The 14,745-nt window shown below is 40.5% G+C and overlaps 1 protein-coding gene across 3 annotated transcripts in view; it reads left to right on the forward strand.

The window, feature by feature from the left end:
- ADAMTS14 (ADAM metallopeptidase with thrombospondin type 1 motif 14) overlaps window positions 1-14,745 on the forward strand; it is a 1,616,175-nt gene that overhangs the window by 1,493,890 nt on the left and 107,540 nt on the right. For all 3 annotated transcript variants that reach the window (XM_044056898.1, XM_044056897.1, XM_044056899.1), the window contains one exon: window positions 5,950-6,082. In XM_044056898.1, the coding sequence (XP_043912833.1) occupies window positions 5,950-6,082 (133 nt within the window). The remainder of the gene's footprint in view (window positions 1-5,949; window positions 6,083-14,745) is intronic.

Here is a 14,745-nt window from a genome sequence, read left to right on the forward strand (position 1 = left end):
CAGGACAAGTATCGGAGATGTTGAATGTGCTTTTGAGGGGAGACAGGGGGGTGAAGTTTGTGCTGAAACTATGTGCTAGCAGGTTGGCTAAATCAACAGGATCAATGTAAGTGATTCCGTTAAGTACTAATTCAGAAAAAACCTGGGCTTTGCCATGGAGGTTTCTGATGTAATTGAAGAATGCTTTGTGGTTTTCCTGTGTTTTGGAGGCTAGTTTTGATTCATAATTGGCTTTGGAGGTAATTTGCTTGTTGAGGCTAAGGAGTGAGTTTTTCCAACATGGAATTTGTTCCTTTTTACTCTTGGACAACAGTTTATTCCTTTTGTTGTAAAGCCTATTGATAGAAGATGTCCACCAGACAGGTTTGTGTTACCTTCAGGAGCAGGGTTTAGTTCAGTTGAGTATGGCTGAGTCCATGCAGTTGTACAGGTGCTTGTATACCGCACTGGCATACTGTTCAGCATAGCTGTCTGCATCCTCTGAGGGGGGGCGGTGTTGTGAAGTTACTGATACCCTCCCTTAGGAGGTTGTAGTCAGCTTTTGAGAATTTTTTTTTGTCTGGTTATGGCTAGGGGGTTGGGTGGAATAGAAACTCCGAATGAGACAGACCGAAGATCTGATCTCACTAGGGAAGAACATACTATAGAAGTGATGCAGTGGTCACCCATGTTGGTGAGAACCAAGTACAGAATTTTATATCCCTTTGGGATGAGACAAACTGGTGCAGTGCATTAGAATTGATGAAGTCAAGGAATCATTGCATGAGTGCATTATTGCGGGAATAGTTCACCCAGTCTATGGTGGGGTAGCTGAAGTCAACAAGGATCAGGGTGTTAGGGGGTACCTTGATGAAGTCAAGTAGGTGTGGGTGTCCTGAGTCATGGAGGGGGGATCTCTAGCTGGCTGTAACTTGGATGGGTGTCTTGCCAACTGTCATTTGCACCTGAAGTAGTTCTAGTGGATCATGCTGGCAAACCAGTCTGGAGGCGTGCTTGTCCTTAATGAAGATAGAGACTCCACCACCCTTAGTCTTCCCGACCTCATTTTGGGGTTGGAATGTGTATAATGAGGTATAACCTGGTAAGGCAGGAGTCCTTTATGCATCCCTGAACCAAGTTTCTGTGACCGCCCAGATATCGGCATCTTCCACTGTGAGGAGAGCCTCCAGTGAGTGCATTTTCAGGTTAAGGCTCCTAGCATTAAGCAACATGACCTTCATTTTGCTTTTGACAGATCTTTTATGTTGGAAGATTTGTCTTTGGGACATTGTCTAAAAAAGGCACAATGGGGGAGGCAAGAACCTTGGCCAAGATCTGGAATCCCAGGGATGACAAGTGGAGACCATCTCTGGCAAGGCATTAAGGCCTGTCAACCATGTCATTCCCAGGCAGACAAATACTGGATCCCCTTGGAATGACACCAGAAACAAAGCCAATTGTTGAAGTAAACTATTTTTTGTTGGTATTGTGGTATCATTCTTGGTGACGGTAGGATGCTGCTGAGGGCTAGGGTCATGCCTGCTTGGGACACATACTCTGAGAGCTCAGTCGTGTTTCTCTTCATATATTCCAGGGAGGTATGTCTTAAGTCATTTACACCAACATGGACAATGACAGAGTCATACTTGTACCTGTTGTGGAGAGACTTAAGTGCATCCGTAATGTGGTGGATTTTGACACCTGACAGACAACTGACCATGACCTTCTCCTTGTCGAGCCTGGTGAGGGGGACATCGGTCTGTCTCACAATTGAGTCACCGATGACTTGTATGTTTGGCTTGTTGTTATGCCTTATGGGCTGTGTTTGTGAGACACAGGTGTTCTGTCTGCAGTGTGTGATGTGTTGTGTTTGGTGTTGTTTGTGGAATGTTTGTGAGTGTGTTTTGGGGGTTTCTGCTACCTCTGCATAGGTGGGTGTGTGTTGTGCTTGGCTTTGTGATGTGAGTGGTGTGGTGTTTGTGCTGGCAATCTCCTCAGACAGCAGTACTGACTGTGGCATGAGAGATTATGGATTCCAGGTTACTGATGTAGGTGCATTTCTCGGAAGTAGAATTTGCTTGTTGAGGCTAAGGAGGGAGTTTTTCCAATTTTTAATTTGTTCCCTTTTACCCTTGGACAACAGTTTCTTCCTTTTGTTGTAAAGTCTACTGATAGAGGATGTCCACCGGATAGGTTCATGTTACTTTGAGGAGCAGGTTTTAGTTCTGTTGGGTGTGGCTGAGTCCATCAATTGTACAGGTGCTTGTATACTGCATTGGTGTACTGTTCAGCATAGTTATGCGCTAGGAGAAGAGGGCTGTTAGTGAACATGAGGCAGTTGCTACACTGTTTCAGTATGGCCATGTCGACCAGGCTGGTAGGAGAAACTGATGGGAATTGTCCAGACATTGTTTTCTGAATACTTGCGCGGACTTATGGAGAGAGAGTTTTGATAGAGATTTGTCCACAAGAGTGTAGACCACAAAAATCTTCTTCAGTGAAAAGTAACTGACCTGAAGCCCAAGTGCTAAAGCCAAAACTAAGATGCCTAGAGTAACAGATTTTACAGTGATTAATGCTGATTCCAGGGAAACGGCCTGATAACTGAGACCTATACAGATACAAAAGTGCTGTTTTCTCATAGGTATGATAGATTCCATGCTGGTTTTGTAGAGTAGTGATTGCAATGGGATAATCCCTGGATTGAGGAGGCACAGTCCTACATCAGACAAGTGTTTTCCTGACACATTTTAGAGTAGTTTTCCCCAGAGGAGTAAACATGCTGACTGTAGGTGCTAAAAGTGTATTGTCACACTTTGAGTACATCACAGCCAATGAGGCATTAAAGATTGTTTCATTTTCATTTGGGCTGTGTTTTATTTGTTTCTTTATTTATTTATTTTACATTTGTTAATGGGGGTAGTCCGACTGGGTTGATGGCCCATTTTCAGTGGAGGCCTGGGGAGAAAAGCATCACAGAATTTTTAAATACAAAAGAAAAAAAAATAACAGTTGTAACAGTGGTAAATAAAAAAGAAACAAAAATGAACAATTGTTACAGTAGTAAAGATTTAGCAGCATATTTCTGAAGTCAGTTACATATCCGAATAACAGCGATACAAAGATGGTACATTGTTTGTTCCGTGGTAAAAGAGTATGACATTTTGAATAAAAAACTGTAACTTTTTATTCAATCCTCGGCTCAAATAAATTTACAATTTTCCTCAGTGACATCAACTGAGGGTTCTACCACAGACTTTACTGGCTGCATTTTGCACCTATGCAGAACACATCCGTTAAAGTCTATGGATGAATTTCCTGTTTTCACTGTATTGATATCACCGAGTTAAAGATCAGATCTTCACTAACTTTCAGTGGTATCAACGCAGGGAAAACAAGTTTAATGAGTACTGAAATTTAATAAATATTAGGGGAAAAATGTTTTCTAATTGGATGAAAATGCTAATCGGCTGTTTGTGCACTGCATGGGAGGTGCTAAAAGGTAAGTCACCGAATTCAACAATACTCTTTAAATAGGCTGTGGTAACTGTGAGTTCGATCAGTTCAGCTACCTTATAAACTATATGCATGACCATCTTTGTTGTTCATGGAGCACAGTGTACTTTACTTTCTCTTATGTACAGTTGATGTTAATATCAGATGAACAAACTATGCCTGTTCAAGTTCTGTAGCTGCAAGCAGGAGCCCTTTCATGATGTGTTCCAAATGAAGGAGTTGATCCTAGAAATACTCCTCACAGTTTTATTACTATGCATTCCCCTTGAAATGTTAAGTTATTTACCAATACACTGCCTTCCTCTTTTCCTCTTACCTGGCAGCTCCATCCTTAGCATCCTTTTCCCAATATACCCAGCATCCCTCCTCAGCACATGTCCAAACCAATGCAATCTCACCTCTCTGGCTTTGTCTCCAAACCATCCAACCTGAGCTGACCCTCTAATGTACTCATTTCTAATCCTGTCTATCCTTGTCACACCTAATGCAAATCTTAACATCTTTAACTCTGTAACCTCCAGCTCTGACTCCTGTCTTTTCGTCAGTTCCACCATCTCCAACTCATATAACAGAGGTGGTCTCACTACCCTCTTGCAGACCTTCTCTTTCACTCTTACTGGTACCCGTCTGTCACAAATCACTCCTGACACTCTTCTCCACTGATTCCACCCTGCCTGTACTCTCTTCTTCACCTCTCTTCCACACTCACCATTACTCTGAACTGTCTATCCCAAGTACTTAAACTAATCCCACCTTCACCAACTCTACTCCCTGCATCCTCACCATTCCTGTATCCTCCCTCTCATTCACACATTCTGTCTTAGTCCTGCTAACCTTCATTCCACTCCTCTCTAGAGCATATCTCCACCTCTCCAGGGTCTCCTCAACCCATTCCCTACTCTCACTACAGATCACAATGTCATACGCAAACATCATAGTTCATGGGGACTCTTGTCTGATCTTGTCTGTCAATCTGTCCATCACTATTTCAAATAAGAAAGGTCTCAGAGGTGATCCTTGATGTAATCCCACCTCCACCTTGAATTCATCCATCACTCCTACTGCAGAACTCACCGCTGTCATACTACCCTTGTACATATCCTGTACCACTCTTAACATACTTCTCTGACACTCTTGACTTCCTCATATGATACCAGAATTCCTCTCTAGGCACCCTGTCATATGCTTTCTGTAAGTCCACAAAAACACAATGCCACTCCTTCTGACCTTCTCTATATTTCTCCGTCAACACGCTCAGAGCAAACATCTCATCTGTAGAGCTCTTTCCCAGCATAAAGCCATACTGCTGCTCACTAATCATCACCTCCCTTCTTAACATAGCTTCCACTACACTTTCCTATAACTTTGTATTGTGGCTGATCATTTTTATTCCTCTGTAGTTACTACATCTCTGCACATCACCCTTATTTTTAAAAATTGGTACCAATAACTTCATATCCACTCACTTTCCAAGGTTTTGTTAAACAATCTGGTTAAAAACCTCCCTGACATCTCTCGTAAACAACTCCATGCTTCCACAGGTATGTCAATGCACCCAACAGCCTTTCCATTCTTCATCCTCTTCATAGCTGTCCGTACTTCCTCTTTGCTAACCTGTTGCACTTCCTGATTCACCATCCCCACATCATCCAACCTTCTCTCTCATTCTCTTCATTCATCAGCCCCTCAGAGTACTCTTTTCATCTGTTCAACACATTTTTCTCGCTTGTGAGTACATTTCCCTCATTATCCTTTATCACCCTTACCTGCTGTACATCTTTCCCAGCTCAGTCCATCTGTGTAGCCAGTTGGTACAGGTCCTTTTCTCCCTCCTTAGTGTCCAGCCTTTCATACAACTCACCATATACCTTATCGTTAGCCTTCAACAGTACCTGTTTGTATCTCCCCACCACTTTCTAAAAGCACTGGAAATCAGCAGTACATGCAGGTATCCCCCACCACTTTCTAATAAACTATTCAAAATCCTGGATTTTAATGTCAAGAAATAACGTGTCCAGGTACCACACACGATATAATTCAATGAACTGTCACTTGCTGTATGTAAGCAGAGATGTTCTGTGCAATAAGAATGTTTTCACTTATGTTTCTGTTTCTGTAAGAATATGGTTTTATATAGAAACTAATAGTTATACTAAGGTTATGACAGTGCAACTTTAATCATGAGTTGAAGTGAAAGACTTCTATTGATTCATTTGATGGGACAGCTTAAACACTTGAAGAATCTTTTCCCAAGAATGGATGCTGCTGAAATTTGTGACTTATGTTTTCTTTGCCTCTCTTCCTTATTATTTCACCACACTTAACTTATTTATTTTAATCCCCCTGTGCAGCCACTGATGTTTATGATTTATAAATTATTAACTTTGCTTGTTATGGAGTAGAAGCTTTCACTGGATAAAGTTGTTCCTTGTGTGTGTTTCATCCTTACTTTAGGTATACAATTCACTAAATATGGCTGCAGGAGAAAAAGCAATAACAAAATGATCCACAGGAATTTCTGTGATGGCAGCAAGAAACCCAAACCAATCCGGAGACGATGTAACCTACAGGAATGCTCCCAGGCAGTGTAAGCCTAATGTCATAGTGTTTCATACAATGCTATATCATTACAAATTACAGTGGTAATGCTTTTCTAAGAAGGGATGTGCAGATATATTATTTCTGAGATTCAGTAATAGAACAAAAGTATGTGGAAACTGTGTACTGTGTGTAATATTTGATAGCAACAACAATGACCTCCCAAACAACAGCAGGTCTTAACTTCTGAGGATCATAAACTTCCCTTTCATCTTACACCAAGTTCATAACGTTAGAGAAGCAAGCATATCAAAGTAGTGCACATGTACATGAGTGTGTATGTGTGTGTGTGTGTGTGTGTGTGTGCGTGTGTGTGTGTGTGTGTGTGTGTGTGTGTGTGTGTGTGTGTGTGTGTGTGTGTGTGTGTGTGTGTGTGTATGTGTGTGTGTATGTATCTGTGCAGAATTCATGAACAAAAAAGGTAGCAGCTCTGGAGCACAAAGTGCTATAGCGGGTGGGGGGGCTGTACCTTGCACCTCAGCTAAACATCTTGGCTCTAATTTCAGTGTACCTTGGAATGTAGAGATAGGGAGATGATAAAATACCTGTTTGTCAGGCACTAGAAAGGCCTTTGGTAATATGACAAAATGTAACATAACAAAACATTGCATATCAGTTTGCAAACAAAGGGCTTTGTTGCTTTCAAGTACCATTCATAATGATTTATTTTTTACTTTTCCCATGAAGTTGTCCACTGCTTTCTTAAAGGTAGTTAAGGCCTTAATTTGTTTTATTTTTCTTTTATTTATTTGATCATTTATTTGTTTATTTATTTAGAGTAAGTAGAAGTTTATTCTAGCTTTGTAAACACCTGTTGAATATTTATTTATATATAAACATTCAACATCTTCATATGCCATTGCTTTGTGGGCCACGATCAAATCCCTTCTCAACTACCTGTAAGATAATAAATACAACACTTTTTTTACTCTTACCATATGATAGATGTTTTGTCCCTATGGGTCCCTTCCTAATTTTTCTTTGTAAATTCTCTGCTCTTATATATTTTTTTCTGAGATGTTCCCCGTAGAATGACTCCATATTCTTATTTGTATGTACTGGGAAGTTAAACACAGATATTAAAACAGTGGACCTCACTTAGATTTTTCAAGGAGATAAATTACCACACAAGTGAATGTTGGAATTATTGAGGAGATGCATCAGTAGATAAAGGCTATGATATTTTAAGTTTCTTTAGTACAGGATCTGCTAATGAGAAAAGGATTGGTCAGAGGGGAGGTACTAGCAAGATCTAAATGGCTGTATGAGTCAGTTGCCTTGTAATTTCTATGATCTGATGATCTATATACACACTTCTGTTCCTAAGGATAGTGATTTCTTTAATTTGAATTGTCTTTCATTTTGGCATAACTTTAAAAATGTAGCTCTTTCTTCCATGTCCTAGTAATCACATCTTGTCTGTGTTCAGGTTTAGCTTTTAAAGTCCCTGCTGAGTTACATACCTGTTATAAGGTTTCTTGGAATGGAATTGGTTGTTTATACAGTTCACAATACCTCCCATTTGATGTCATTTGTAGGTTTTACTAATATATCTTTCTTAGATAGTTATAGATCTCCAGCACTTATGGTGAATAAATGAACAAGTTGCACATAGCCTTAAAACCTTTTAGGACCCCAAAGCAAGGGTAATGAATGTCAGAATTTGTTATCCACATTACTCTGTCCCATCATTTTATTCAAATGAATATTTTCTCTTCTCTCTTTAAGTCAGTGTCAAAACAACCGCAAAAAAAAAACTTTGGAAATGGTTCACAGTAGGATTCCAGATCAACACAACTGCTTTAATTTTATAAAAACAGTAAAACAAAAATGCTCCAGAACTACTACTTTTTATTAGACGTTATGCTTCTGGAGCATTTTGGTTTTATTACTTTCTGTTTTTTATTAGAAGTGCTACTGGATTTATTGCCATGGTATCTATGTTGTTTTCATTTAATTTTTTGAAACACAGAATTTATTGGGTGTTTTTGTCTTCATTAAAGACTTCATCAGAATGATTCAATACACTAAACAATTCATTTTTAAATCTCACTGATGAGAAGTGCAAGTACGTTTGATTACATCACTTCCTAATTAAAACAAAATTTCTCACACTCATTAATTTGTTAAAGTAATTATAATAACACACTCCAAGTAAAACTAATACTTGTATGTTGTTTTCTAAAAGAAAACTTGTTACATTTTAAAAGCTTTTGATAAAATACATAAAGTGATCATTAGTTTTACTGACAATGTTCCTACCATCAGCTTATGAATGCGATTATTGTTTTTTACTATAAAAAAAAATGCTGTTGAAAAAAGTTGTTGTTATAGCTTGGCTGCATGCATTTTCTAAACTGGACATAGTGACAGCTATCCATTAATTCCTGGGGGTAGACTCGCATTAATGTGTAATTGCCATATTAATTCTCAGTATTCGAGCTAAGTCTCCCACTGTCCATGCCTGGGTTTTGGTTCTACTTGTTCTAATACCCAGAAGAGGAGTGCACCTTTCTTACATGTTTTTAAATGTTGATGTAGTGCATTTATTTCCACTTGTTTAGTTATCTCATAATAGTGCTCATAGACCCTTCCTTTTAGGGCTTACTCTGTCTTCCTAACATAAAATGAGAAACACAACTTACAATAAGAAAGGAAAACCATACCTTTTGAAAGACAATTAAACTATTTGTTAACGGTAATAGGTATGTAAATAGTAGGGAGCTTGATATCAGTGCGGTGTGCCATAAAGTTACACTGACGGCACATACTGGATTTGTAAGTACCTACATTATCATACCTAAGCCCTAGTCTTTCTCTATCACCATTTTGAGAAGGTTTTTAATGTTATGTCTCCTTTTATAACTATATAAGAGGGGTTTGGAAAAAATTGCTGGACTAATCGGCAACCTTGAAAAGTTTCCCAGTACTTTTGAATGATTTTCTGTATTACCACCATACCATAGTTGAGAGAAGGTTGGATGATGTGAGGATAGTGAAGCAGGAAGTGCAATGGATTAGCAAGGAGGAAGTAAGTATAGCTATGAAGAGGATGAAGAATGGAAAGGCTGTTGGTCCAGATGACATACCTGTAGAAGCATGGATGTGTTTAGGAGAAATGGTAGTGGAGTTTTTAACCAGATTGTTTATTGAAATCTTGGAAAGTGAGAGGATGCCCAAGGAGTGGAGAAAATGTGTTTTGGTACCGATTGTTAAGAATAAGGGTGATGTGCTTGGTGATGGTGGTGTAGTTACAGCACTACAGAGGGATAACATTGATCAGTCACAGCATGAAGTTATGGGAAAGAGCAGTGGAAACTAGGTTAAGAAGGGAGGTGATCATTAGTGATCAGCAGTATGGTTTCATGCCAGGAAAGAGCACTACAGCTGCGATGTTTACTCTGAGCGTGTTGATGGAGAAGTACAGATAAGGTCAGAAGGAATTGCATTGTGTCTTTGTGGACTTAGAGAAAGCATATGACAGGGTGCCTAGAGAGGAGATGTGGTATTGTATGAGGAAGTCGGGAGTGCAGAGAAGTAGGTAAAAGTGGTACAGGATACGTACAAGGGTAGTGTGACAGCAGTGAGGTCTGCGGTGGGAGTGATGGATGCATTTAAGGTGGAGGTGGGATTACATTAAGGATTAGCTCTGAGCCCTTTCTTATTTGCAATGGTGATGGGCAGATTGACAGACAAGATCAGACAGGAGTCCCCATGAACTAAGATGTTTGCTGATGACATGGTGATCTGTAGTGAGAGTATAGAACAGGTTGAGGAGACCCTGGAGAGGTGAAAATATGCTCTAGAGAGGAGAGGAATGAAGGTCATCAGGACTAAGACAGAATATATGTGTGTGAATGAGAGAAAGGATAAAAGAATAGTGAGGATGCAGGGAGCAGAGCTTTAAATACTTGGGATTAACAGTTCAGAGAAATGGTGAGTGTAGAAGATAGGTGAAGAAGAGAGTACAGGCAAGCTGAAGTGGGTGGAGAAGAGTTTCAGGAGTGATTTGTGACAGACGAGTACCAGTAAGAGTAAAAGGGAAAGTCTACAAGAGGGTAGAGAGAACAGCTATGTTATATGGGTTGGAGACAGTGGCACTGACAAAAGGCAGGAATCAGAGCTCGATGTGGCAGAGTTAAAGATGCTAAGATTTGCACTGATTATGACAAGGGTGGACAGGATTAGGAATAGGTTGGAAGGTTTGGAGACAAAGCCAGAGAGGCGAGATTGCACTGGTTTGGCCATGTGCTGAGGAGGGATGATGGGTATATTGGGAAAAGGATGCTAAGGATGGAGCTGCCAGGTCAGAGGAAAAGAGGAAGGTCTAAGATAAGGTTTATGGATGTGGTGAGAGAGGACATGCAGGTGGTTGGTGTGACAGAGCATGATGCAGAGGACAGGAAGAAATGGAAACAGATGATCTGCTGTGGTGACTCCTAACAGGAACAGCTAAAAGAAAAAGAAGACCACCGTGTCATGGTTCTATCTCAGTGTCAAGGATCTTGTGTAATTTGATTCTGTTTCATTCGTAAAGTGTTCATCATATTTCAAGTTGGCACAATTTTCACCCCTCCATTTCTTACCTTGAAGAGTAGTAAATCTGGTACTCCACCATTCTTTTTTCAAGTTGGTAACTTGATGGTCAGAGTATCCTCTTCTAAAAACAGTTTAGCTGCACAACCTAGTTCCTTTACCAAATCACCCATAATTGGATGTTATACAGACAACTAGTACCACCTGACCCTTTTCTATCCCTTTTTTCTGATAAAGGGGATGATTACTATTAAAAAATAGATATGAATTGGTAAAATTTCCTTTCCTATTCAAAGACAACTTTAAGTTGTTGCCCCCTAGAAACTTGGTTAACTTATCATCCAGGCAACATACTTCTTGTAATATAATACTATGAGTAAATCTTAGAAATTCAATGGTAGCATTTATACATTAGATAAATTCATCCAATTCAGCTGTAGTGCCTTTCCGTAATACAAAAATATCATCCAAAAAACAAAAATACAACACCATATTTATATAAAAGGGGAATTAGACATGTAACACTTTTCTCAATGTAGTAAAACCAGGTTTGCAAAGAGGGGGGCACAGGCCGCTGCCAAAGCAACCCCTCTTGTTTGCTTATAATATCCCCCTTCAAAGTAGAAGTAGTTCACTTCCTGTCAGTGAAATTTAAAAATGAACTGTTTAGTGTATGGAATTATTATGTTATCTTTAATGAAGATGAAAGTGCTCAATAGATTCTGTGTTTCGTAAAATTAATGTAGTTGTACTGGATTGGAATCCTTCTGTGAACCAGTTCCGAAGTGTGTTTTGTGGTTATAAGTTCCTGCTTCACTTTGGTACCTACAGCCTTTTCTGTGTCAAAACAGTTTTATTAATTAAGTCTTGGAATTCTCCTTAAAAATCTTTAAAATTAAGAAAGTATGAGTCACTGCATCAAATGTTCTAGAAAAAATCTAACAAGACCACATCCCATTTTGTATGTACAAAACAGAAGGAGGAAGCTACTACATGATAGAGCAAAATCCCTAATAGGGAAGGCATCTCTGATCAGTACTAGCAAAAAATTATGATCCCTCATAAAATCCTCCAAGGCCAGCTTCGAAAGAAAAATTGCACAGGATACCAAAGACAATCATAAGGCTTTTTTCAGTTATGTTATGAACCTGGGATGCAACTCCCAGACTTGTTCTGAGTTGATTCTAAACGACAAAAAATACACTGAACCCACAGACATCGCCAGTATCCTGGCAGACAGGTTCAGTGCAAACTTCTCCACCCCCTGCCCTCCAAAAGAGCAAGTATCTATTCCAGCAGAGGGCTGCCTTCCAAACATCTCTGATGCTCAGGTGAAGGCTGCCCTCTCCAAAGCAAAAAACACTGCTTCCATGGGACCAGATGGCATCCCAGGTTGCGTCCTACATGAGCTCCAAGAGGAACTAATCCCTCAAATAAAACAGCTATACAATCTCAGCCTCACTACAGGATATGTGCCCACAGACTGGCGTACAGCAACAGTGGTCCCACTCCACAAAGGTGGAGTCTCTACGGACCCTGGAAACTATTGCCCCATAAGCCTGACTAGCTTCATCTGCAAGGCTATGGAGAGGATCATCATGGAGCTCATAAACAAAGACATTGGGGACCTACAGACACTAGATCCTACCCAGTTCGACTTTGTCAAGGGCAGATCCTGCCTTTTGAACCTGGTTGACTTCTTCGAAACAGTCACCAAAGCCATAGATGAAGGGAAGGTAGTCCACACAGCCTATCTGGACCTTGCAAAGGCATTTGACACAATACCCCACTTGGGCATCATAGATAAGCTATCCAGCTTAAATATAAACCCGTATGTCACAAGATGGGTCACAAACTGGCTCAAAGACAGAACCCACAGAGTGAGAGTTGCTGGAGCCATGTCAGACTTGAAACAGGTCACAAGTGGCGTCCCACAGGGTTCTGTCCTGGGACCAATCTTGTTCGGTATATACTTTTCCGAGGTACAGGCAAATGTGGGAGGACTATGGCTCACCAAGTTTGCAGACGACTGCAAACTGGGCGCCATAATCGACTCTGCAGCTGACACAAACATCCTTCAAAAAGGTCTCACAGAGACAGATAACTGGTGCCAGTGCCATGGTTTAAAGCTAAATGCCAAAAAATGTATAGTCATACCCTTTGGCAAAAACAATGTGCCCACAAATTACCACATAGGCGGAAACCCATTAAGTACAGAGAAAGTTCTTAGGGACCTGGGGACCCAAGTTGATAGCAATCAACAAATCACATTGCCAAAGTGGTTAGAAAGACCTTCTGCATAGCCCACCTCATCACGAAGGGTTTCACATCTAGATCAAGAGAGGTAATCGTGCCCCTTTATTCATCCCTCATCAGGCCCATCATAGAATACAATGCCCCTTTTGGGATGTACCTTACCCGACACCTGCAGCAATTAGAAAGACCCCAAAAGTATCTCACCAAGAGGATCAAGGGTCTCAAACAGATGCCATATGCTGCTCAGTTAAAAAAACTCTAGCTCTACTCAGTTGCATACCGCCTACTTCGAGGCGATCTATGCCTGACATACAAAGCTATGTCAAATCCAGAATTAATGGACATGCTCCACCTCAGTAAATCTAAATCCCTTAGAGCCACACGCTCGAGGGACTTGAACCTCAGCACAGAAATAAATAGGACTTGCTGGAGGGACAGGTTCATAACTCAGAGGCTCCCTTCGCTCTGGAATAGAATTCCAGTTCATGTGAGGCAGAGCACTTCACTGAATCTCTTCAAGAAGAATCTCGATAGATGGATGGGGGATCATAGGTTTGTCCCAGGGATTACTCCCGTGTCACTATTAGACAGAGGCACAGTAAACTAAACCTTAAAAAGAGCACAGTATACTCAAATCAAGGGGTGGCATAAGCCATACAGAATCGGGCTAGGCTTATAATTGCCCCAGGGCAGATAGCCTAGTATGAACGTATGAACCTATGAACCTATGTTTACAGGTTAGGGCTGATATTAAACATCTGCTACCTTGTTTTAAATCATTGTGTGCCTTCATGCTTACAGTGTCCTTACTTTAATTCTGAGAAACTACTCAAAAGACCTGTTGATTTATAATTACATTTGTCAGTTTCCTTTACAGTCACTTGCAAATGACATGTGTCTGTCTGTGTGTAAGTTATATACTAGTGTATATATATATATATATATATATATATATATATATATATATATATATATATATATATATATATATATATAAGCAACTAAAAGGCAAAACTAGTTGCACAGGAATGGTTGCTCTTGATATGATTTACTAATGCAGACCATTGTCACTTCTTATGTAAGATCCATGTCAAAGATCATGTGACATCCCCTGTCTGGGCCAGTAATCAAGGAGCCTGAATCCTCACCAGTGACACTGGAGAGGGACATTCACTTGGAACAAAAATAGATACACGCAGTATTTCCAGATGCAGCTGTCTGCATCAAGAACACACTCAGGCTGGGGTCTGGGTTTCTGTCTTTCTCTCTCTCTCTCTGTCTGTCTCCAGGTCCCCAGTAAGACTCTCCACTGGCACAGCTGTAGAACTGAGTCCTCAGCTGAGTGTCCAAGCCAAGTCCTCCTGCACCCTCACTGTGAAACCAGTGCTTTATATCCCTGCTTCAAGCACCTGACACACACACTTTTTGAGATTTGATTTACAGACAGACAGACACACACACACACACACACACACACACACACACACACACACACACACACACACACACATGTATGGGAGTGCACATCGATGAGGACTTGTCTTGTTACACAAATACAAATGCCATAGTCAAGAAAGCACACCAGAGACTGCACTTTCTAAGAAGGGTGAGGAGAGTGAATCTCCCATTCACAGTTCTTACTACCTTCTACAGAGGTATGATAGAAAGCATCGTGATGAACAGCCTTGTAGTATTGTATGTAAGCTACTCCACCTCTGAGTGCAAATATCTCCAGAGAGTGGTGAAGACAGCAGAGAGGATCATTAAGACCACCTTACCACCTATCCATGACTTGTACTGATCCAGATGTCTCATCAGGGCCAGATAAATAATTAAAGACTGCACTCGCCCTGCTTACAG

This window comes from Protopterus annectens, chromosome 14.part0 (assembly GCF_019279795.1).
Source record: "Protopterus annectens isolate FY-2018-M chromosome 14.part0, PAN1.0, whole genome shotgun sequence".
NCBI classification, from domain to species: Eukaryota; Metazoa; Chordata; order Ceratodontiformes; family Protopteridae; genus Protopterus; species Protopterus annectens.